General features: G+C 40.5%; 1 protein-coding gene and 1 pseudogene across 5 annotated transcripts in view; both read left to right on the top strand.

Moving 5' to 3' along the window:
• Nucleotides 1-25331, top strand: part of SH3GL3 (SH3 domain containing GRB2 like 3, endophilin A3) — a 137824-nt gene that overhangs the window by 71652 nt on the left and 40841 nt on the right. For 3 of the 5 annotated variants that reach the window (XM_055326812.1, XM_055326813.1, XM_055326817.1), the window contains exons 2-4: nt 10121-10189; nt 19457-19529; nt 22005-22148. In XM_055326812.1, coding sequence (XP_055182787.1) covers nt 10121-10189; nt 19457-19529; nt 22005-22148 — 286 coding nt within the window. The remainder of the gene's footprint in view (nt 1-10120; nt 10190-19456; nt 19530-22004; nt 22149-25331) is intronic. The other 2 variants (XM_055326814.1, XM_055326816.1) reach the window with 2 other exon arrangements.
• Nucleotides 371-901, top strand: LOC129510541 (protein Abitram-like; annotated as a pseudogene).

Raw genomic sequence — 25331 nt, 5'->3', positions numbered from 1 at the left:
CATTCCACAAGCCTAAATATATTTCTGTATTTGGTATTACTCTCTTATAAGTATTTTTAATCTCCCTAGCAATTGCATATTTGATTCAGGTTATTTAGGTATATTGCTTAATTTTCTAATAATTTGAAACATTTTTGGGGTTTTGATTTCTGTATTAATTTCACAGTGGTCAGAGAACATACTCTGAATGGTTTTAGTCTTTGAAATTGTTGGAGATGTACTTCATGGTTCAGTGCATGGTCTGTTTTGGTAAGTGCACCATGTCTACTTGAAAACCATTGTTATTGGGAGGAAGTGCTCCAGTCCTGTAGGGGGGGGGTAGTGGCACCCGTGGTCCTGGTTGCCAAGGCCACCGAGCCTGGGGCTGTGGATGCTGTGGCTCGTGGCTTGTGGCTCATGGCTCGTGGATCGTTATTTCACTGGCTGGTACAAAGCCGATGTCAAAGGCAAACCCTGGGAGGACCACTGTATACTACAGCACTTCGACTGAATATGTGTCATCACATTGGCAGACTCTCATTCAGTTTTCAAAGTGGAAAAACAATTAAAAGCATCTCCTATCAAATCAGTACTAACTGTAGCCGACTTCAGAACAAGGTCTCTGGGAAATTTAAGCGAGGGGCAGTTTCTAATGGAGCTTGCACCTCTGTGTAAGATTTACTGCTCAGATGGAGAAGAATATACCATATCTCGCTGTGTTAGAGGACGGCTGATGGAAATGAATGAAAACATTCTCCATAAGCCATCTATTCTTCAAGAGAAGCCATCAATCGAAGGCTACATTGCAGTTGTATTGCCCAAATTTGAAGAAAGTAAAAGCATAACGGAAGGGTTACTGACACAGAAACAGTATGAAGCAGTCGTGGGGAAGCGCATTAATGCCCCAACAGCTCCATCATGAGGATTGTAATGGGGTAATGAACAATGCGGCTTGCTTATCCCTCCCTGGCCTGTGGCCTGAGCAGCCCATGCACTAAAGAGCCACCTGCACATGTGAAGTGCTTCACACCCAGCCATCCGCAGAGAGACCTGACCTTAAAACTTAACCTAGTTTCCCTTCTTTATCTTATATAACGAGTCTTGGTTCTTGTTTTTGTCCTCAGCCTCCCAGATTTGCCCTGCCCATGTACTCACTCTGTTCTTTGCTTTTCTAACAACTGGCAAGCAGAGGATGTTTTTCTGATAAAAAACAAAGCACTTTGAGAAAAATTTGGACAAGACAGATAAGTGTCAAGTAGCAAAGTAAAAATAATTTAACCATTGTCCTATAACCCATTGGTAAATACTACATTTTGATATGCTTTGGTTTGAATGTTATGGCATGGTTATTGTTTTTGCCTCAACTTTCCTTCAGTTTGAAGTTGGAAAAAAATCAGGCTTTTTAAACCCATTTGGCTTCTGAATGATATTACAGAAAAGGCTAGTACAGCCTCTCCAGCCCTAGCTCTTCTCCCTTTAGGTAGTAGGGGAGGGGCAGGGTGTAGAGTATACCTCCTCCACTCCTTACACAGCGCGTAGCTCGGATGGCCTTCTCTAAAACAAAGTCAAATGTAACACTGGCTTCTTAAATAAGGGATACAGGAAAAGGCTTTGAAAACCACAAAGGGCTTTCCCAACATGGACGTATTCTAACGCAGTGTAAAGCTGCTTCTCACAGTCCCTACAGTATAGTCACTCGGTCTCCCACTGTAGCTGTGGTGTAGCCAGCCAAGAAGTTACTGAGAAGGTGCTGTAATCCAAAGGCACAGATGCCTTTGAATGGAACAAAAACTTTTACATCATCTAAACTAAAAACAGAACTGATTTATGCTTTAAGATTGTCTTAAGTTAGCATTTACACTGAATTTCAAATAAAGGGACTTAAAAAAAAAACTATTGTTATTCTGTCCTGCTTGCTGTAGTGTTCTCCACACGTAAATTAGATTGTTCAAGTCAAGTCAATCTACTGATAGGTTTTTTTGGTCTGTTTTATTGGTTACTGAGAGAGATGTATTAAAAAATTGAGATATTTGAAATCATTTTTATAAAATTTTCCTTTATATGTTTTGAGGCTCTGATATTAAATGCATACAGATTTAGAATTCTTATTTCTTTTTTTTAAAAAAAGTTTTTATTTATTTATTGGAGAGAGAATGAGCAAGAAAGAATATGAGCTGAGGTAGAGGGCACAGAGCTCGGAGAAGGCTCGGAGAAGGCAACTCTCCACTGAGTTGGGAGCCTGACACAGGGCTGGATCCTGTGACTGCAGGGTCATGACCTGAGCTGAAGCCAGCTGCCTACCAGCTGAGCCACCCAGGTGCCCCTATGGTTCTTATTTAAGGTTGAATTGACCTTTTATCATTTTTTAATGTCCTTGTTTATTCTAGCAATAATGGTTTTGGTCTAAAAGTATATTTTATGTGTTAGTATCCAGCTTCTCAAGATTTTTTGTTATTGTAGAAGTTAGTGTTTGTCCAATATCTTTTCTGTTTATTTTCCTATCATATTTAATGTGCATCTCTCATAGGCAGGAAATAGTATAGTTTAATATTTTATAATCTTGGCTAATGCTTTTTCTTAGGTTGAAATATTTAGTCCATGCACATATAAAGTAATTACTGATATTTTTGCATTTAAATCTGTTATTTTTTATTTGTTTCATTCTGGTTTATTTCTCCTTTTTTACTTTCTTTTGAATGAATCATTTTTATGATTCCATTTTCTTCTCTAGCATCTTGCTTGTTATAAATTTATGATTACTTAAAAAGCAACCCTAGAGATTACAACATGCAATTTTATGTGGTGGAGTCTTTCTTAAATTAGTACTTTAAAACTTCCAAGCAATAAAAGACCCAGTAACAATTTATCTCTACCTCTTTAGTGGTGGCTTTTGTGCCATTTAGTTCATGTTTTAAAATTCTACATATATTTAAAACCTCACAAAGTATTGTTTTAAGCAGTCAGTATTCACTTATATTTAAGGGATGTTTTTATTTGAAGAACTGCCTGTCATGCTGCTGCTGCTGCTGCTTTCTCCTCCTCCTCCTTCTTCTTTTCAAATATTTTATTAATTTATTCATGAGACAGAGAGAGATAGACAGAGGGAGAAGCAGGCTTCCTGTGGGGAGCCCGATGCAGGACTTGATCCCAGGACCCTGGGATCATGCCTTGAGCTGAAGGCAGATGCTCAACCACTGAGCCACCCAGGTGGCCCCTTTTGTGCTTCTTTTGGTGTGTTTCTGTCAATGAAAAATTCTCTCAATTCTTTTGTCTGAATATTTTTAAAATTTTGCCTTCCTATATGAAGGGTCTATTCACTGAGAATGGAATTTTAGGCTGGCAGATAATTTCTGTTAACACTTAAAAGATGTGATTTCATTGTCTTGTAGCTGTGCCATGATTTCTGCAGCATTGTCAGCTCACAATTTTTTTGTTGCTTTTTTGGTGCATTTTTTAAGTTTTTCTGTCTTTGGTCTTCAACCAGAACTGTGTTCTAGGTATGTGTTTCTTCATATTTATCCTGCTGAGAGTCACAGAACTTCAATTTGTAGTTTGATTTCTTTTGACTATATTGAACAATTCTTGGCCATACTCTTCAAATTGCTTCTTTTCAATTTCTCTGTTCTTTCATTGTAGAACTCTAAAATATACATATTTTAGGTGTTTCCACTATGTCTCATATGTTTATAATGTCTTTTTTGTGTATATTTTTAATCTTCTTTCCCTTTATGTTTCAATTTAGATACTTTCCAGTACTTTATCTTCCAGTGCACGTATTCTCTCTTTCTCAGTGTCTAATTTTTACTAAATCCAGCTGCTGAATTCTGAATTTGTTACTGCATTTTTCATTGACAATTTCCATTTTCTCTCTTTTAATGATTTCTAGTGGAATTTGCCTTTGTCATCTATTTTTTTGAACATAGGTGATCATAATTATCTTGAAGATAATTTCTGATGTTAATTTGGGATTACATAGTAGAGTATCTTTTTTAAAATTTAGTTTCAGGGGCACCTGGCTGGCTCGGTTGGTAAAGCATGTGACTCTTATTCTTGGAGTTGTGAGTTCAAGCCCCATGTTGGGCATAGAGCTTACTTTAAAAAAGCAAATAAATAAAGTAAAATTTAGGTTCAGGGTTTTTTTGTTTGTTCAGTTTCCTGGTATATCAGATGGTTTTTTTTTAACAAATTATTATTTTAACGACAGATATTTGTAGTTCTGGGTGATGTTGTCTTCCTCCAGGGAGGATTCAGTTTTATTCTGACAAATAATGAGGGGAAAGGCAGTCCTGAACTCCAGTTTTATCTCTTGATCACTGTGATACTGCAGAAATCTCTGCTGAGATGTTTAGCCTTCTAGCAGCCTCTTCCTCCTGGTATCTTAACATCTTGTCTAGTGTATATGCAGCTTAGAAATTGTCAGAAGCCTCGAGAGGAAATTTCACATAACTTGTTATGTTCACTTCTTTATGTTCCTGGAATTTTGGCCTCTTATGTGGTTGGTTGCCTTGGTTATGGTACACTCCAGTTTTCCTTTCCACAGTCCAGGGAAACTGCTGCAAGTTCTAGGCTGGTGTGTTCTACTCAGCCTTTATGTTCTATGTTGTAAGGCAGATATCTTTCCAAAGGGAAAAAGCAGCTGTAAACTGATGGCTCTTCTCAGTGCAATTTTGTTCTCTGTGATTTTGGCTGGTCAGATCCTGGCTGCCTCGGTTGAAGCCTTCAGAAATTTAATTTTTAATTTTAATTTTGAAATAATTTTAGACTCAGAAAAGTTGCAAAACTAGCACAGAGAGCTCACTTATACCCTTTACTCATCTTCCCCTGATGTTAGCAACCTACAGATAACCTTAATTATTTATATTTATCATTGAGTATTGCCATATTTTCCAAGCTGGTAATAGCAGAATATGACTGTTAATTGGTTAAAAATAAACAACAACAATAACAACAACAACAAAGGGAGCCAGTAGAGAGGGTGACATTTTTGGTGTGGGGCTTCTCCAAGTGTATGTCTCAGAAATCTCCTCTGAGACTTTTTTCCCTGTATGAGACATCTTCCAATTAGGGGAGAGGGGAAATGCTGCATCTTATATGCATCCCCTTGAAAATCCACAATGCCATTTCCATTTTAAAGTCTCTGAAAAATGTTTCGATAAAGAGATCTGCCAATTTTTGTTTATCCCAATGTTTCCAAACTTACATGGCCAAGGACCTGTTTTTTTGTTTTTGTTTTGTTTTTTTTTTTTTTTTTTTTTTTGCCTGTTCAGCCAGTGTTTTGTGGCACACTTATTAGGAAATACTGTTCTAGAGCACTTTCTAATTTATCCTGAGGTATCAATTTTGCTTTTTTGCATTTTCTCCTAGGTTCTGGCTTGCTTACTGTTTAATTTCTTGCTTCATTAAAGGTAATAAGGTGGAGAAGCCAAGGTTTCTTTGAAAACAGGTATTTGCTCAAGAAGAAGGCCAAGGCTGTGTTAACATTTACCACTAAGACCACAGACACATCTAGCTGAAAAGCCAAATGCAAACCTTTGTTTCCCAAATGAACTTCTTTTACATCCCTGCTCTGTTGTAGTCTTTGAAAATGCTTTTTGTTTTCCTATTGATGCAATTGGAGAGGAGATGGCAGATAGGCTTCTGTCTCTGACTGTAGGACCTAGGCACCTTCAGATATGCCTCCTTTACAGCAGGATCTTTCTCCCTGGGTCAAGATTACTTGAGCCACGCTGACTTGGCTACATGTTTGTGTTTCAGATTTGCAGCTTCTGTCTGGCATGCCCAGGTCAGAAACGATGTTGGTGACAGGGAAGATGAATAAGTGAGGACAGCTTGCATTTTTAGTTGAAGAAGGTAGTTGGCAGAGTTTTAGAGTGAAATTTTGACCCTCTTCCCTAGTCTGCCTCTTCATGTGTGTTCATCTCCTAGTGGATCCTCCTTGTCCTGTCTGGTGCCTTCTCCTTGGGCTACTTGGGTGATCTTCCTGGATGAAAGGCAGATCTGATCATACCACTCACCTGTTTGAAAGTCTCCATTGCCCACAGGATTAAGTGCAGCCTTGGGATCTGGCCCCTGCCTGGATGCTTGTATATTCATTTCCATTTGTGGTCAGTCTTACATATCAGTTACCCTTACTGATCACTGTGCTGTTTCCTGAATGCCCTCATATCTTTTTAAATAAGGTATGGCTGAGCTTATGCTGTTCTCTCTGCCAGAAATGCCACTCTTCTCTGGTCATCTTGTTATACTCCACATATCCTTCTAGGCTCTGTTCTGGAGCATTCTTGGCACTTACTCATCCATATAAGTTGCTTCCTTCCATCTAGGTTTTTTTTTTTTTTTTTAAGATTTATTAATGAGAGACACAGAGAGAGGCAGAGACACAGGCAGAGGGAGAAACAGGCTTCTCGAGGGGAGTCTGATGTGAGACTCAATGCCAGGATCTCAGGATCATGCCCTGAGCCAAAGGCAGATGCTCAACCACTGAGTCACCCAGGTGTCCCTAGAATTTAGATTTCTGTGCTTAATTTTTATCGGGGAGGATGTTTTTGTTACTCTTAACCCATCTTTGTTGCTCATTTCTTTCTAGTGGTTGTAAATGCTTCCACCTGGCTTCCCAAGGCCCCAGTACTGCAGGATAGTTTCTCTTCTCCAGTGACATTGGTGATATCTTGACCTAGCCAGAGAGCTGGGCCTGTGGATTGCCAAAGGTGCTGAACTCAGACTGGTTTGCATATAAATGTGCCCCTCCCCCCCGCCCCTCACTTCCACCATCCCCTGGGTTTAAGCAAAGCCTGATTCTAGGCTCTTGTCTCATGGGGAACTTGTAGATACCTTTTTACAGGAACCAGGGCCTGTAGCAGACAAGACACCAATATAACTGAGGCTTTAACCCTGCCCATTGGTGTTGTTTTCCTGTGCCTTTTCTGGTCCATAAAAAAGTTCATTCTGTTATTAAAGCCTTGCTTGTCTCTATGGTTCCTTTTTTTAAATATTTAATCTATCATCACTATGTATTCAGAGCATAGGGGATGTATCAGAATTGAATTTATCCAATTAACTTCACCAGAAGAAGCTTGAGTATTTATATTTAGCTTCCCACACTTAGAAGAAATAGAACTGCAGTATCTGTAACTCTTGAATGAGGTCAGGAGCCCTTAGGGATCATGCCTGTCTTTTTTGTCTTTATGTCTATGTACCAATTGTAGTGCCTTACACATAGATGCTCAACTTTATTCTTTGATGAAGTATCAACTATCATCGTGCTGTCTAAGGAACTGATACCAAGTGTATATTTATACTTACTTTCTCAGAACGACTGAACATCACTGGAAAATTCAGAAAAAGCAGAAGAATGATCATGATTCTTACCTGCGACTCATGTTGAAAACCATCATATATTGTCTCTTTCCAAACAAAAAAGGAATATTAACCTCACTAGTTTTTGTTCTTAAAAGTGGGATCACTCCTTCATGTATTAGACTCTCTGCTTTTTGGAAATAGAACAGGTATAACCTGAACCAGTAAGAATGGATTCAGATTAAGGAAGTTCCAGGTCTGCCTCTCAGTACAAATGAGATTTTCAAATGGATATTTTAAAACAGGGATCTGTGCATGGGCTCCTGCAGGGAGGGGAGGTCATAGTCACCCTTGGAAATTATAGGCACCTGTACCAATCAATAGTTTGCTGTATAACAAAACACCTCAAAACATAGTGTGACTCAAAAGCAAAAGCTATTCACAATTTTGTGGGTTTGTAATTTGGCCCGGGCTCACTGGGTAGGTCTGCTGGTTGGCTGATCTCAGCTGAGCTTGAGCTTACTGCAAGACTTGTCTCTGCCCTGAGTGGGCTTTCATTCTGCATCATGCTAGTTCAGGCTTATTCATGTGGAGATGGTTACAGTGGGCCTCAGAGGGTGAGCAGGAGTATGTACACAGCCATTGTGGCTATAACGTACCGATAAGGCTTGAACTCAGTACTCCTGCAGGGTTGCTTACTTTCTGTTCTATTGACAAAAGCTAGTCACCAGGTAGAGAAATCGACTGCACTTCTTAGCAGGAGAGCGACAAGGTATTGTGGCCGTTTTTGCAATCTGCCATGCAACAAAATGAGTGTTTTACCTGGGAAGTGGTTGCGTAACTTTCATTAGAGTCTCAGAATATCACCTTCAAAGTTAACTAATATTTTAAAAGATTTCAGTACTGAACAAAAAGATGTTTGGGGGATCTAAATGATGGATGCTTCCATGTAAACACTGCTTGAGGGGGTGGCACTGGAATTCTGGATTATTTTTGTAGAAGGTTAGACTTGGTATCCAGGCATTAGGATAGTGCCCTCTACACCTATACTGAGCCTGAAAAATAAAAACTGTCATCCAATGTATCACGTAGCTTTTGTTGAGTAACAAAGCACTCTGATGTGGAGTGTAAAACAACCACCATTTGTTCAACTCCTGTTTCCATGGGTGAGCTGAGGAGGCTCACCTCAGCTGGGCTTTCCCATGTGTCTGCTGCAGTCAGCTGCAGGTCAACCGGGGGCTCTGATTCTGCAGATTGACTGATTGTCTTGAGGGGTGTTTGGGCCATTTTGTTTCTCACCACCCAGCAAATTAGCCCAGGCCTATTCACATGATGGCAGCAGGATTTAAAGAGAGTGATTGGAAGCATACAAGATCTGCTAAGGCCTGCTTCAGTCTGTGGTTCAAAACAAGTGTCAAGTCCAGCCTGGATTCACAAGGGGATAGGTAGACTCCAACTCTGGCCAGGAGGAACTGCAAAGACATAGCTAAAGAGATGATAAAAAATCATGGCCATTTTATAATCTTCCCCTATGTACTCTGTCCTAGTAATTCCTTCTCACACCTCAATTTTAAGTTACGTACGTACACCTACATTCCTCTTATTAAATAGTAATACTGTATTTGCATTGGCAGTGTAAATAGTAGCAGAAAGTCACACTTACATGTAAAAGAACCTGTGATCCTTTTACCATTAATTGGTGGTAAACCTCCCTCTTTACTACTGATTTTTAAATTCATATAAATATTTTAAAGCTATACACAAATTGTGTTGATGTGCTTGACTAAGGAAAGTGATTTAACTTATTTTCTACTTTCAATCCTCCCTGTTCTCTAAAGCAACCCACACTAGAGCCAGAGTCGCTTTGCTAAAAGGTTTCTTCAACTACAGTGCTTGATAAAGAACCTTTAGGGACTTCACAGTCATACCTCTTCACTTGGCATATGAGAATTTGTGTGATCTGGCTTCTCTAACTTTTGGCTTTTATTTTCCTCCATTCTTGTTTGATCACTATTCATTATAGTCAAACCAAGTTTCCTGTTGTTTCTCAAACAAATTTACCCTCTACCAGTGATTCTTAACCATCCAAAGGCATTTTTGGTTGTCACCGTGTGGGTATGTGTGCGCCACTGGCATTTAGTGAGTAGAGGCCAGGGATGATGTTAAAGATCCTGTAATGCACAGGACAGGCTCCTGCGACAGAGAATTATCTGGTCTAAATACCAGAGTGGCAAGGTGGTAAAACCCCGTCCTACACATTGCTGTCTCTGGGTATTTTTCCGCACTGCCTTATGCTGTGAAGCTCCTTCCATGCTGTCTGGTGAAATGTCCTTTATCCTTAAGTGGGCAGCTCAAATGCCAAGCCTTATAGGAAACAGGTCCTGGATGTCTCCCTTCTTCTACCTGTGGGCTCTCAGGATCCTATGAATCACTAAAATGCCTATTACTTGGCATGTTTACAATAATTTGCACCCAGCACTATTTTGTTCATATTTTTCCTCCCTTGTATTTTAGTTGAGTGTGCATGTATTAACTCTTCTGCTGAACTCTAGATTCCTGGATGATAAGGATCTTATTTATCTGTGTTTCTACTAGAGCACCTACCATGTACTTTACATACAGTAGGTGCATAATTATCTGTTGAGTGAGTGAGAAAATACATATTTCCATGTCCTTTGATAGTTACCTGTTCCAATTTTCTTAAAGGGTTTAGTAAAAAAAAAAAAAAAAAAGATGCAACAAGCTGAACATGAGTTGTCTTTTTTTTTTGGTTTTGTTTGTAATGGGTTGAGTTAAAGTATGATAAATTATTGTACAATGCAATTACTTGTGTTTATTTCCACAGCTATTTAGTGAAAAAATAAGTGGTGTTGAAGGAACGAAACTAGATGACGAATTTCTTGACATGGAAAGGGTAAGAGAGCATGTTATTGTCATTTGTATTACAAATTTGATTTTCATTGTGATATGAGATGTGGTGATAACGTAAAGGACATTAGAGTGAGACTCTGGGATGTACATAAAGGCCCCCAACACAGACATGGGATATGGCTGTTTGGTTCCCTCTAGTGGACAAAGGTCAGAATGCTCCAAAGATGGTCAATCTTGGCAGTTATTCCAAGGAAAAGACCAAAATAGGGACCTCTGGGTGGCTCAGTGGTTGAGCACCTACCTTGGGCTCAGGGAATGATCCCAGGGTCCTGAGATGGATCCTGCATCGGGTTCCCCGCAGGGAGCCTCCTCCTTCCTCTGCCTATTCCTCTGCCCTTCTCTCTGTGTCTCGTGAATAAATAAATGCTTAAAAAATACCAAAGTAATTGTGATGATTTATCCTGGAAAATCAAAATGTATTTCTGGGATGAGACACTTCAAATACATAGAGATTACTTCACGGTGCAGAGGACTCTGACTCTGTTCCCACATGTTGTAGAAGCTGAGTGACAAGTAATGTTTATCTGGGTTCTGCTACTAGAACCAGCACTGTGAACTTGAATACGTCTTTCATCTTTCCTGACTGGTGACACAAGTTTGATATGTGTGCCCTGACTACCTCACATGGATGCTGGGATAATTATGCAAAAAAATTAATGTGTATGAAAGTATTTAGAAAAATACGATGATCTTGTTATAGAAATGAGTGTAATATGCTCTGAAGGAAGAATAGAAATTCCGTCCCTTAATGATGATGAAGTTCTGTCCCTGATGATGTTTCCTCATCAGCTGTATGAGATAGCCAAGGCAGAGGTAGAACTGGGACTGCTAGTAGTTACCAGCTTCCTCAGTTTCCTTCCCCATGGTCTTGGGCCCTTTAAACATAGGCTTGTTTTAATAACTAGACTCCCCATATGAAAGAGGGCAGAAAGAAAGCAAAGAATCTAGCCTCAAATGTTGCATCAAGAATACAACATACAGCAGGTTGTAGAGCTATCATCAGATGCAGGGGGAAGAAGTCCAATCCCAGGCTGTAGCTTGAAGGGTTCCTATCCTCAGGATATCCTGGCCCTGGCCAGACTTTCCTGCAGGGAGCTCCTTATTTTCAGGATGAGCACTATTAAGTTTCTAGAAATGTTAATGCTTTGAGAAGAAAAGCTCATTTTGTTTTGCTTTTGAAAAAACTTATTTCTGAAAATGGAAAAACAAATATTTTAACATCATTGGCATACCTGGAATTACTTTTTAAAATCCCTTGGTATATAAAGATATCATGTGTGACTCTATTACTAACAATGATTCAGCTTAAATGTTAAATTTAAAAGCACATTTCAGCAATTTTAGTTTCAGCTGATGGACTGAGATCCCTCTTGTTTACTTCTTTCTCTCCCTAAAACCCCAATGAATGACAGAAGAAATATAAAAATAAAATCTAGTTTTTTTTTTCTTACAGCAGTGAAAAGCATGGAAATATCTAATATGTGACCAGAGGTTTTAAGGACTTTTCTGGAAGAGAGTAGACAGTATCAGACCCACCTAAAACACGGCACAGAAATGACAAAGGAATGGAGTTATTCCATGGCAAATCCTAAAGTTAATGGAGTTATTCCATGGCAAATCTTAGTCCTAGTGGAGGACCAAGAGAAATGCCGAAGTAAAATTTGATGCAAAAAATCAACAACCATCAAATGGAAAAAGTTATAAAAAAGAGGGCACCTGGGTGTCTCAGATCATGATTTCAGAGTTCTGGGGTTGGGCCCCTTGTTCAGGCTCTGTGCTCAGCCAGCAGTCTGCCTGAGGATTGTCTCTCTCCTTTACTCTCTTGCCCCCACCCCTGTTTAATGCTCTCTGTCTCTCTCTTTCTAAAATAAATAAATCTTTAAAAAAACTATTTAAAAAGATGCAGTCGTGCAATCTATCAGAAAATTGTAATAGTTATGAACCATTATGCACCACATAACATGGCGTCTAAATACATAAGGTAAAGGTTGTCAGAAATACTTGGAAAATTGACAAAGAGTAGAAGATTTCACAGACCTCTCATTAAATAACAGGTTCAATTGACAAGATTGGCTCATAGATGATTAGTATAAAATACAATTACTAGATTTGATTATAAATAGATGCAGGGTAGCCCTGGTGGTGTAGCCATTTAGTGCCGCCTGCAGACCGGGGTGTGATCCTGGAGACCTGGGATCGAGTCCCACATTGGGCTTCCTGCATGGAGCCTGCTTCTCCCTCTGCCGGTGTCTCTGCCTCTCTCTCGCTCTCTCTGAATAAATAAATAAATCTTAAAAAAAATAAATAGATGCAGATATCTGCATTCCTCAAATTGAAAATCTGTATTCTTTTTAAATCCTTTTAGAACGATTGAAATAATTATATACTACGCTCCAGAAAAAAAAAAACATTCCCAGTGTAAAATATAGAATACAAGGATTGCAAGGAAGGCACAGTTTCCCAATTCTGGATGTTTGGAAATTTAGAAATGCATACAAATTATTCTTAGCTTGAAGAGGAAAAGAAAGTAGAATCAAAGGTCATTTAGTTATGAGAAACAGAATTCTATATATCAGAACCCATGGTATATGGCTACATTTTAAATATACTTAATAGGGGGGAGGGGCAAGATGGCGGAAGAGCAGGGTCCCCAAATCGCCTGTCCCCACCAAATTACCTAGACAACCTTCAAATCATCCTGAAAATCTACAAATTCGGCCTGAGATGTAAAGAGAGACCAGCTGGAATGCTACAGTGAGAAGAGTTCGCGCTTCTATCGAGGTAGGAAGACGGGGAAAAAGAAATAAAGGAACAAAAGGCCTCCGAGGGGGAGGGGCCCCGCGAGGAGCCGGGCTGAGGCCGGGGCGAGTGTCCCCAGGACAGGAGAGCCCCGTCCCGGAGGAGCAGGAGCTGCACCAACCTTCCCGGGCGGGCGGAAAGGGGCTCGCAGGGAGTTGGAGCAGGACCCAGGAGGGCGGGGATGCCCTCGGGCTCCCGGGGACACTAACAGACACCTGCGCCCCGGAGAGTGCTCCGAGCTCCCTAAGGGCTGCAGCGCGCACGAGGGACGACCGGAGCAGCTCGGAGGGGCTCGGGAGCGGCTCCAGGGAGGGGGCTGCGGGGCGGGAGCGCGAATCCAACAGCGCAGGCCCCGGAGCACAGGGCGCCGGGACACAGCCCAGGATCCGGCCTCCCCCGGGACAGGCAGAGGCCGGGAGGGCCCAGGACAGCAAGGACGCTCCTGCCCAGAGCTGAGCAGATCAGCGGCCCCGCCCCGGAGCCTCCAGGCCCTGCAGACGGAGAACCGAGAGCCCCGAGCCCCGTAGTTCCTGCAGAGGCTGAATCCAGGCTTCCAGAGCTGCCATAGCAACTGCGGCTGATCCTCCTGGGGCCCCACGGGGTAAACAACCCCCGCTGAGCCCTGCAGCAGGCAGGGGCAGAGCAGCTCCCCCAAGTGCTAACACCTGAAAATCAGCACAGCAGGCCCCTCCGCCAGAAGACCAGCTAGACGGACCAGTGATACTCCCCCGTGTTCCAATACAACTTGTTTTTGGCCACTCTGCACTGAGCAAAATGACTAGAAGGAAAACCTCACCTCAAAAGAAAGAATCAGAAACAGCCCTCTCTCCCACAGAGTTACAAAATCTGGATTACACTTCAATGTCAGAAAGCCAATTCAGAAGCACTATTCTACAGCTACTGGTGGCTCTAGAAAAAAGCATTAAGGACTCACGAGACTTCATGACTGCAGAATTTAGATCCAATCAGGCAGAAATTAAAAATCAATTGAATGAGATGCAATCCAAACTAGAAGTCCTAACGACGAGGGTTAACGAGGTGGAAGAACGAGTGAGTGACATAGAAGACAAGTTAATGGCAAAGAGGGAAACTGAGGAAAAAAGAGACAGTCAATTAAGGGACCATGAAGACAGATTAAGGCAAATAAATGACAGTCTGAGGAAGAAAAACCTACGTTTAATTGGGGTTCCCGAGGGCACCGAAAGGGCCAGAGGGCCAGAATATGTATTTGAACAAATCCTAGCTGAAAACTTTCCCAATCTGGGAAGGGAAACAGGCATTCAGATCCAGGAAATAGAGAGATCCCCCCCTAAAATCAATAAAAACCGTTCAACACCTCGACATCTAATAGTGAAGCTTGCAAATTCCAAAGATAAAGAGAAGATCCTTAAAGCAGCAAGAGACAAGAAGTCCCTGACTTTCATGGGGAGGAATATTAGGGTAACAGCAGACCTCTCCACAGAGACCTGGCAGGCCAGAAAGCGCTGGCAGGATATATTCAGGGTCCTAAATGAGAAGAACATGCAACCAAGAATACTCTATCCAGCAAGGCTCTCATTCAAAATGGAAGGAGAGATAAAGAGCTTCCAAGACAGGCAGGAACTGAAAGAATATGTGACCTCCAAACCAGCTCTGCAAGAAATTTTAAGGGGGACTCTTAAAACTCCCCTTTAAGAAGAAGTTCAAGTAACTCTGAACGTGAATGGGCTTAATGACCCCATCAAAAGGCGCAGAGTTTCAGACTGGATAAAAAAACAGGACCCATCTATTTGCTGTCTACAAGAGACTCATTTTAGACAGAAGGACACCTACAACCTGAAAATAAAAGGTTGGAGAACCATTTACCATTCAAATGGTTCTCAAAATATACCCTAAAAACTACAGAACACTTCTGAAAGAAATTGAGGAAGACACAAAGAGATGGAAAAATATTCCATGCTCATGGATTGGCAGAATTAATATTGTGAAAATGTCAATGTTACCCAGGGCAATTTACACGTATAATGCAATCCCTATCAAAATACCATGGACTTTCTTCAGAGACTTAGAACAAATTATTTTAAGATTTGTGTGGAATCAGAAAAGACCCCAAACAGCCAGGGGAATTTTAAAAAAAGAAAACCATATCTGGGGGCATCACAATGCCAGATTTCAGGTTGTACTACAAAGCTGTGTTCATCAAGACAGTGTGGTACTGGCACAAAAACAGACACATAGATCAATGGAACAGAACAGAGAACCCAGAAGTGGACCCTGAACTTTATGCTCAACTAATATACGATAAAGGAGGAAAGACGATCCACTGGAAGAAAGACAGTCTCTTCAATAAATGGTGCTGGGAAAATTGGACATCCACATGCAGAAGAATGAAACTGGACCACTCTCTTGCACCATACACAAAGATAAACTCAAAATAGATGAAAGATCTAAATGTGAGACAAGATTCCATCAAAATCCCAGAGAAGAACTCAGGCAACACCCTTTTTGAACTTGGCCACAGTAACCGGAGAAGGACAAACAGTGTATGTTCTCATTCATTTGGGGAATATGAATAATAGCGAAAGGAAATATAAGGGAAGGGAGAAGAAATGTGTGAGAAATATCAGAAAGGGACACAGAACATAAAGACTTCTAACTCTGGGAAATGAACTAGGGGTGGTGGAGGGGGAGGAGGGTGGGGGGTGGGGGTGAATGGGTGACGGGCACTGAGGGGTACACTTGACGGGATGAGCACTGGGTGTTATTCTGTATGTTGGTAAATTGAACACCAATAAAAATTAATTTATAAAAAATAAATAAATAAATAAATAAATATACTTAATAGAAAACAAATGAAGAAAATGAATAAATCATTTAAGTCCAGAAGCTAGGAAAGTAACAGCAAATTAAGTCACTCTACATGAAATGAGGAAATCAATACAGATAAATGAGAGATTAATAAAATAGGAAACAATAACAAAAAAGGTAGAACTATTTTTTGTTTTCAAATAGCCGCCTCTGAATGTGGCTGAATGTGACTAAGACAGAGAAAAGGGTAATAAACATAAATAAATCACATAAGGAGTAAGATGGATATAGTGTCAGGTATGGATTCTTTTTTTTGGGGGGGGGTATAATTTCTTTTCTAAAATAATAATTAAAAAATAGAATACTGTGAACAGCTATCAGAAACCAGGGCTGCTAGCAGCTCTCTGGCTTAGGCTGAGGGCTGGAAGAATTAGTGGCACAAGCTTTGGGGCACTGCAGAGGTAGGGTGCCAATATTTGAAGGAAATTCCAGATTTAATCAATGGACAAAGATGCCTTCATACCAGGTAGACTTTACAAAAATAATTTTTACCTCTGGAATTTCCCGTGTTTGTCCTGATGGTTTGCAGCAAACATTGCAGAGCATTTTGTTAACCTGAACATCGCTGCCCCCCATCCCCCGCCCCTGCCCACAATATCCCCAGCTACTCCAGGAGGAAGGTTTTGTTTTATTTTTTTGTTTTTAAACTACATGGGTTATTTTTTCAGTGTTCATCTTGATTGCCTATATTTGCCAGTGTGGTTAGTGGGCCTCTTCTTCATTTTGTAGAGGGTGATTCACAGTTGTAATGGCTGGGCTGTCCTAAATCCTGGAAGCTGCTCCAGGTTGTGCACATCAGGCATGTCGGTTTTTTGGCCATTTGTTTCTTGGCTTTTTTCCTCCCAAAGATAGAGAAGGATCTAAAGTAGAAAGCAATCCTGCCACAGCTCTCATGGTCACCCTTCAGAGATGACGCCTAGCTCCCTGGTGCTTTTTCATGTCTAAAGAGGGTTGGATATATGGAAATGGACACTCTACATTGTGTTTTAATTAATATGAAACTTAGGAGAGTTGAGAAATCTAAAACTTAGTTTTTCTTAAGCTTAAACCGAACATATGAATCTTAATTATTAATTTAGTAATTTCAGCATAAAAATGATCATTCTCAGCTAATCTTAATTTTAGGTTCCCTTAAGTCAAAACTTAACAGATTAAATCCCTAAATATTTATCTCCAATTATATAATTCAGCAGACTCCTCTAGACATTTCAAATATCTAGGATCACAAAAGCAACGCGTGGAATCCGCTCCTATGTCACATCCAATTTAAAACAGAGTTTTCCTAAGTACTTAAATTTCTTGAAACTCTAATAAAACATAAACATTTAGGTGATCGTATTCTCTTAAACATTTCAACGATCTTCATAAACAGTTGAACATACCAAAGAGAGTTCAAAGCTTACAAAACCTGTTAGAAGGCCATATGCACGTAGGCACACATGCCTCACACACACAACTGACACGTGTGCATCAGTAATACAGGTGTGATTCATATCTTTATCATTAACGTACTGTCCTTTTAAACCTTCCCGGGGCCCTGAATTTAGGCAATCAGCTAATGGGAACAAATATAGTTTCAGGCTAGTTGAGCTAGCTTGGTTGAAAGCTTCTGATCCTGACCAGATGACAGTTTTTTTCAATTATGAAATTGAATTTCTTGTATTACAAATCACTCTACAACTTGCTTTCTTTCCCTGACAATGCACTATGGGCATCTTCCTAGTATATGTGGGAAGTATATTTTTTTGTCTTGTGATTAAAGGGTATTCCTTTATTTGGATGTTTTACCATGTATCCAGTCAATTTCTTATCACTTATAATTCAAGTTAGTTTCAATTTTTAATATGACATAAAACGGTCTAACATCCTTTTATATCACTGCACTTTGCTGGTGTGTTTCTAGATGATAAATTCTTGGAAGTCTGAGAGCTGGTACACTAATATGCCCATTAGTAGGTCCTTTACCTTGATCTCCAGAAGTTGTGTCTGTTTTGCACTCCATGCGTGAAAGGGTCCATTCCTCCACGCTTGTATAATAGCTAATATTGGGTCAAATCAATTAAAACATTTTTTTTGTCAATCTGATAAGTTGACACTCCTTTTTAATTTAGAATTTTTCTGAATATTTTGTCAAATGTTTGAACTTATATTTTTTCCCATTTGTGGATTGCCAGTTTACGATCTTGTCCCTTCTAGTTGGGTTGGGGTTTTTTTTTTTGTTGTTGTTGTTGTTTTGTTTTTTAAATGGAAGTTCTGTGTGTTTTGGATACTAAGCACATGTCTCTGTATAGTTTTATTTTTCTTTCATTTTGTCATTTTTATCAAACTTCATGTACTGTGTCTTTTCACTGTTCAGTCTTTAATTTTATAGAGTCAGAATTTTGGTCTTTTCACTTATGACATTTAGATTTTGGATCATGCTTAGAAGATTCTCCCCATCCCCATATTTCAAAAGATGCTCCTGTAAAATTAAGTACTTTTACAGTTTGTTTTTAGGTCTATATGTGTAATCCAGTTTGTAGTGTGAGGCATGAACCTAACTTTATTATGAATTTGCCAAGTTGTAACAAAAAATTGAGATTTGAATTAATTTTACATGTTCATTTAGGGGGAGGATTTATTTCTTTGTATAATTAAACTTTCCCATTTAGGAATATAGCTTCTCAGATAGATATTGTACATTTCTCATTGTATTTATTCCTTATGGTCACATATTTTTAAATTGCTCTAATGACTGGAATCTCTTTTTCCTTTATATTTTCTTTCAGGGTATTGATGGTATAAAATAAAGGTATTGAGAGAAATATGCATAATTTAACTTTATTGTATATTCAGTGTCTGGCTAACCAGCAACCAGTGTCTGGGAATGTTTTTTTTTTTTTTAATTCTATTTATTCATGAGACACACACAGAGAGAGGCAGGGACATAGGCAGAGGAAGAAGCAGGGTCCCTGCGGGGAGCTCAATGCAGGACTCAATCCCAGGACCCTGGGATCACGACCTGAGCTGAAGGCAGACTCTTAACTGCTGAGCTGCCCAGGTGCCCCTCTAGAACCGATTTTACAGAAGGAAGGAGTCAGTCTTAACATGGCAGGGAAGCCTCTGATATTAACTTCTGCCCACAGAAGTGTTTATGTTAGTGATGTGCTAGTGAGAATGATTCTTCCATAATTGATTTACTGTGGTAGTTTCTGATGTGAATCATTATTAGGGTGTCCGTATGTAAGTATAGACATCAAGTTCACCCAGCAGATGAGGAAAGTATGGCTCAGACATGCTTTGAGAGAACTTCAAGTATATCTAGTGGAGTAATCTAGTGGAGCATAATGACTTGTCCGAGTTTTCTAAATATTACACGAATAGTCACTTTAATGTTAAAAAAGAAAAAAGAAATGAATGTTCCCCATCATCACGGGGAGGAAGAGCTGTCCCAAAATCAAAGTGAGAAAATATTGCTCCTCCCTCAAAATGCTGAAATTCATTTAGGTTAAAATCATCATAATAATGTGTTATAAATATTAAATTAATCCCTGTTGCTTCTGTGTTTTACTATAAGCGCCTTGCTTGTTATTTATCAACATTTTCATGTGTTTTTCTTTTAAAGAAAATAGATATTACCAATAAAGCTGTTGCAGAAATTCTTTCGAAAGCCACAGAATATCTTCAGCCAAATCCAGGTAAAGTTAGAAAATGTCATGAAATATTCTGTTGTTCATTCACTGGCCCAGACCAATAACCCATGTGTCCTTGGCATATGGCTGGCATAATTTAGAAACAATGTCTTCTGTTTCTAAATAATGAAATTCAGCTTCTTAAAGTCAAGCTTCCAGTGACCAGAGGTAGATTCAGTGAATTCTAGCCCATAAAAAGCAGAGCAGACACTTCTGTGAACTCTGGTCACATCATTTGGATGAGGCTTAGTCTTAGCTTCAAGGTACTGCTACTAAGCCAAGACATTTTTTAGGGGATGCCTAGAAAGCCACTTTTCTTATTGAGGCACCTCCTCTTTTAGGAAAAATTTCTGTCATCCTGCTCTAAAGGTGTATATTAACTTGAAATTGATATAACGGAAGGATTTTAATTCCAAGGTCATGAAGCAGTATCCCTTGATGAGTTTTTCCTGAGTTATGAATTACAGAAATGAATAGGGGACAGGGCATCCAAGCCTTGAATTCTGTGAATATCCAAAACTGCCTTTCCTTTTGAGGAATGTATTATTTACATGTAGAGACCTGTGATTCCCTTGGCTTTGGGAATCAGCACAGACCCAACCATCTGTAAATCTAGACAGTAAAAATTTTAAAACATTAATTTTATAAGAATCATGTCCAAGGAGATTGGTGGGTATAAAAGTCTTTAGAATTGCGTGGATGATTACAGTTTTAAAAACTATAATAAATACCTCTCTTGGCTGGCCGCCTCAGTGATTGAGATGACCCACATGAGTTCCTTTTCCTGATAAATCGGCCAACACATACTTTGCTAGTGCTTACTTCTGGTGAGGTGCTTTCCTGGATCCTGGGATAGTGTGAAGCGGGACCCAGATCCCAGCCTCAAAGAACTGACATTGGAAGAGGGCAGGAATGGCGGAGAGCCAACAATGGAAGTGTCCACTTGGACAGAGGCCTCTCGTTACTTCCAGTTTAATGGCTATTAGCCACATGACTGCCATCCCCCAGTTTCTACCCTGGCAGTGGGAAGGAGGAGCTGAGCGTGTGTGTGTGTGTGTGTGTGTGTGTGTGTGTGTGTGTGTGTGTGTGTGTTGTTGGCTTTGTGCACAGAACCAGGAAGAAAATGGCTTTGAAGCTGAGGTGGGCCAGATGCAAAAAAGGCTGGCACTGGGAGTGTCTGAAGCAACATCCACATTACCTGAGAGACTGTGGGAAATGCAGAATCTTGGGCTCATCCCAAACTGCCTGAATCAGACTTTGCATTTGAATAGGATCTTTGGGGTGATTTGTATGCGCATTACAGCTTGAGAGGCACTAGACTAGAATACATTAAAACAAACGTGTAATTATTAAAGTCAAAGAAAATAAAAAGTATCCTTTTACTTCCTAAAGTTACCTCAAACACCACAAGGTAGTATGGGATTCGCTCTCTGGTTTGTAGAATAAAGTCCCAAATCCTTAGCGTGGGATTCAGTTCACAGTCACATTTTCCCATGGATATCTCCTGGTTTGTCCTGTTTTGATTTCTGTTTAAGTCAAACCAGCCTCCTCTTTATCTGTTGGTTATAAGCCATAAGCATTCCCTCTTCCACGCTTCATTGACGCGATTTCTGCGTTTTTAGGGGCATCTTTCTATCTTTACTTAGCAATATTGCTTATAGTTTCCTTTTCCCGACACCATCCCAAACTTTTATCTGCAAAGTACACCTTGTAAATTCTGCCTTACGGAGTAACTAGCCTCTGAGCCCCTTTAGGCCTGATGCTGTCCTGGGTCTTTCTGGAGCCCCAGGACGTGGCATAGGGTGTCACACAGAGTTGGGATCAGTAAAACACTCATTGCCTGAATCCAAGAAAAGCAGCTCAGGAGCGGTGGCCACCCATGATCCCCTGATCCCCCGAAGGGCTTGGGGGTCCGACTGCAGCAGGGGGCCCTCCACACAGGCTCATGTTCACTCAGGGGAAGTCCTAAACGGGAATGTGCAGCAGCCCCTCATCATGATGTTGGACATGATCAGACCAAATGGATTCCTGGTGCCTGGGGAGGGCATTAAGGGCCCGTTAGTGGTTTGACGCATCCACCTGAGCAATTCTGTCCTGAGTTACAGGTTGTTCCCCAGGAGGAATTGCCTGCCCCGACTCAGGGCGTGGGGGTAGGCAGGCCTTTTGCAGTGTCTCTCTCTGCCCCTGAGGTTAGGGCAGCCCAGTTACTGCTCTCTGGGGTCAGTGGAGGGTGTTTCTGTTTTCCTTCCTGGCTGTGCTGTAGTGCGCTTAGCTCCTCCCTGGGAGACAGAATCTAGGAGATCCTGTGGGAGGTGAGAGCGGCTACATTGCCCCATTCCACCCCCCCCCCCACCCTCAGGGCTCCTACATGTTGTCCACCCAGGGTGGGGAGGCTGAGTTTTGCCATCAGTTTGTTAAATGTGATGTACCTCTGGCTGCACTGTGTCATTTTAAGGAATTACAAATGACAATGTTTTTAAGCATACAGAGCTAAGCTAGGAATGCTGAACACTGTGTCGAAGATTCGAGGGCAGGTGAAAACCACTGGCTACCCACAGACAGAAGGCTTGCTGGGCGACTGCATGCTCAAGTATGGGAAGGAGCTCGGGGAAGGCTCCACGTTTGGTGAGTGTTCACATGTGACCTGGGCCGGGTATAGGTGGTGCACACTGCCTTCTTTTTTAAATTTTTTTTTAGTATTAATTTATTTAGAAAGAGAGAGCAGAGTGGGGGGCAGAGGGAGAGGGAGAGAGAATCCTCAAGCAGACTCCCCGCTGAGCAGGGAGCCCAACCCAAGGCTCGATCCCACGACCCTGAGATCATGACCTGAGCTAAAACCAAGAGTTGGACACCCAACGAACAGACTGGGCTACCCAGGCACCCCTCAATGCCTTCATTTTAACAACCTTATTGTTATTTTTCTTTTATATCGCCTGAATCATACATGTTCATTGCAGGAAGTTTAGAAAATATAAGCAAGTAAAATATGAGAAAATAAATGCCAGCATCACCCACAATCACACATCCAGACCTTTTGTTTATTCTCATATATATTCACATGCACCCTCACAGAATCAAAATGGAGTTGTGGTGTATATACCCTTAGACTTCATGTAACCTGTTTATTCCCATTGACTATATCCTGATCCACGTCATAAAATAATTATTAATTTTCTATGATATTGTTTCTGAAGGCTGCATAATAATCCATGTGTGAGGTCATAGCTCATTCCATCAATCCCAATTATTAAATACTTAGATTTTCTTTACTTACGCAAAAAAATTTTACATAGTGTTTATACAACCGTGTTCATAGGCAAATCTTTGGGGCTAGCCAAGATTATGTACTTAGATGAAGTCTCTAGTCGTGAAATTGCTGGATTGAGAGTGTGCCTGTTTCTGCAGATTTTTTGAAGAATTATTTCCAAAGGACCCTCCAGAAAGGTTATGCCAGTTGCACACTTGCCAGGAGTGCATGAGCATATGTTTCCCAGCACAATTGCTAACTGCAGGAATTATTTTTTTACTATTAAATAACTGATAATTTGATATATAGCATATAAAATTGATCTCTTGGTGATGTTTTAACTTTGCTTTTTGGATTATGTGTAAGGTACCATTCCTTCCTGTTTGTCATCATTTTTGTTAATTGTGTATGTGTATCCTTTACCTGTTTTTTCATTAAGGTGTTCATTTCTTTTCCCTTTCCTTGTTCATGAACTCTTCCAATGGTCAGGATATTTGCTCTTTGTCTGCCATGTATGCTTGTGAAGTTACATCCCAGGTAGGCATTTACCTCTGACCTTGTAGATGGAGACCTCTATAATGGAGAGAGATTTCTACTCTTTATGTTGTGGGACTCATACACCTTCCTTTATGGCTTATGGCTTTGTAATTGTGTTCAGAAAAACTTTCACCCCCCCCCCCGCAACCCCCACAAATTCTATACATGTTTATTTATACTTTTCTTTTGAAACAAGTTCCTTTTCTTACCCCTGAATTTCCATGCTTCTGAGTATAATGGGCAGATATTGTGCAATAGGGTTCTGATTTTGTTTTCTCACATATGTATAGCTAATTGTTCTGATACTTCATTAAAAAGTTCAACTTTTCCCCTCTGATTTAAGAGAAACTTTGTTACAGATTAAATTTTTTATTTTGTTTGTTTCTGGTCTTTCTTGTTTGTTTTCTTGATCTGTAACCTATTTTGATCCAGTGCCATATTTTAAGTAATATAATTTTAAGGCTGATTTTCATAAACTTAACTAAAATTTCCCCTTGTTATTGCAAACATTTCACAGATATCTCACCTTTGTTTTTTTTTTTTTTTAGATGAAACCTAGAGTCATTTTAAGTCTCCTTTATTAAATACAAACAACCTACTAAATTTTGATTGGGATTTCTTTAAATTAATAAATTGAGAGTGAGTTGAATGTTAACCTGTTCACTCTTCTAGGATAATTTGTCACTTTGCTATTCATGTAGTGGTAACAAGGCAGGATATGGAAATTGAGAATTCAGATACTTGGCTATAGTAATTAATCTAGTAAATTGTGGGGAAAAAATCTCCTGCAAACTTAAAAAAAAAAGGTAACAGGGGTGCCTTGTGCCTGGGTGGCTCAGTTGGTGGAGCATCTGCCTTTGGGTCAGGTCATGATCTCAGGGTCCTGGAGTCGAGCCTTGCATCAGACTCCCCGCTCAGTGGAGAGCCTGCTTGTCTCTATTCCCTCTCCTTGTGTTCCCTCCCTCTTAAATAAATAAATAAAATCTTTTTTAAAAAAATCCCCAATACTAAAACATTCATCAGTCACAGGGGTAACAATATCCTTCAGAGCAGTATAAGGTGAATTTTATTTTATTCCATGAGTGAATGCAGACAAGATGGCTTATCCCTTCTCCTGAGGGCAGACCCATTGAGGAGATAGGTGAGGGGGCCGGGCAGGCCCTCACAGCCAAGGCCAGTCTGCAGTGACTAGGCAGGGGGCTTGGATGGGTGGAGAGTTTGAGCTTCCCAGGTCCCTAGCACTCTTAACTTGTGTTAAGGAGGAGAGCCCATGTCTGGAGAGTGTTAGGACAGGTAGGTTGCTTGCTGTTCTGAGGAAGAGACTGTGGAATGCTTTCCTTTTGGGCTGCATGGTAGAACTTGCCTGAAATGCAGAAGCCTCAGGGGGTGGAAGCTGAGCCCCACGTCCTAATGGAATCTATAGCACTAAGCTTGAGCAAGGGGAAGGACTGTCAGATCCAAGGAGGTGATGGCCAATGTTCAGAATTAAGTTTTTAGAATCTTCAGAGAAGCATTTGGAAATGTTTCTGGTATCTCTGTGCCAGCTAATCCACAGTAATTTGCAAGTGGGAGTCCTGGTAGCTGGGCGCGGAGGTACCAGGGCATAATCCAGCAAAAGCTGCCATCCCTGCCCAAGCCCAAATATGGCTGGCCTGGGCCTTCTTGAAGAGCAAACCTTGCCCATCCTGCTGACAGGCTGTCTCGTGTGACACTGCCAGGCTTTCTTTGACATCAGAAAGGGTTAGGAGCCTTAGAACCATCTAAAGGATATGGGGAGTGACCTCAAGATCTAGTAGCTAGAAGCTGACAGGAGGTTTTGTTCCTTTATTTCTATTGTAACCTTCATTGGTTGATACTTAGCCCTGATGAATGAATCCTTTTATAGTTTACAAAGAGGGATTTTGTTCTGGAACTTCTAAGGAGCCGTAGGTGCCAGTTCAAAAAGCTAGAGATTTCCCTGCTCTCAGAAAGTAGAACATTCCTATAGAGCCTTTTGTAAACCGAAATGGTGTTAAGCAAAGAGG

This window comes from Nyctereutes procyonoides, unplaced genomic scaffold (genome assembly GCF_905146905.1).
Source record: "Nyctereutes procyonoides isolate TBG_1078 unplaced genomic scaffold, NYPRO_anot_genome, whole genome shotgun sequence".
In the NCBI taxonomy this organism is placed as follows: Eukaryota; Metazoa; Chordata; class Mammalia; order Carnivora; family Canidae; genus Nyctereutes; species Nyctereutes procyonoides.
Note: the sequence above shows the minus strand (reverse complement) of the source record. Positions and strands in the feature narration are given on the sequence as shown.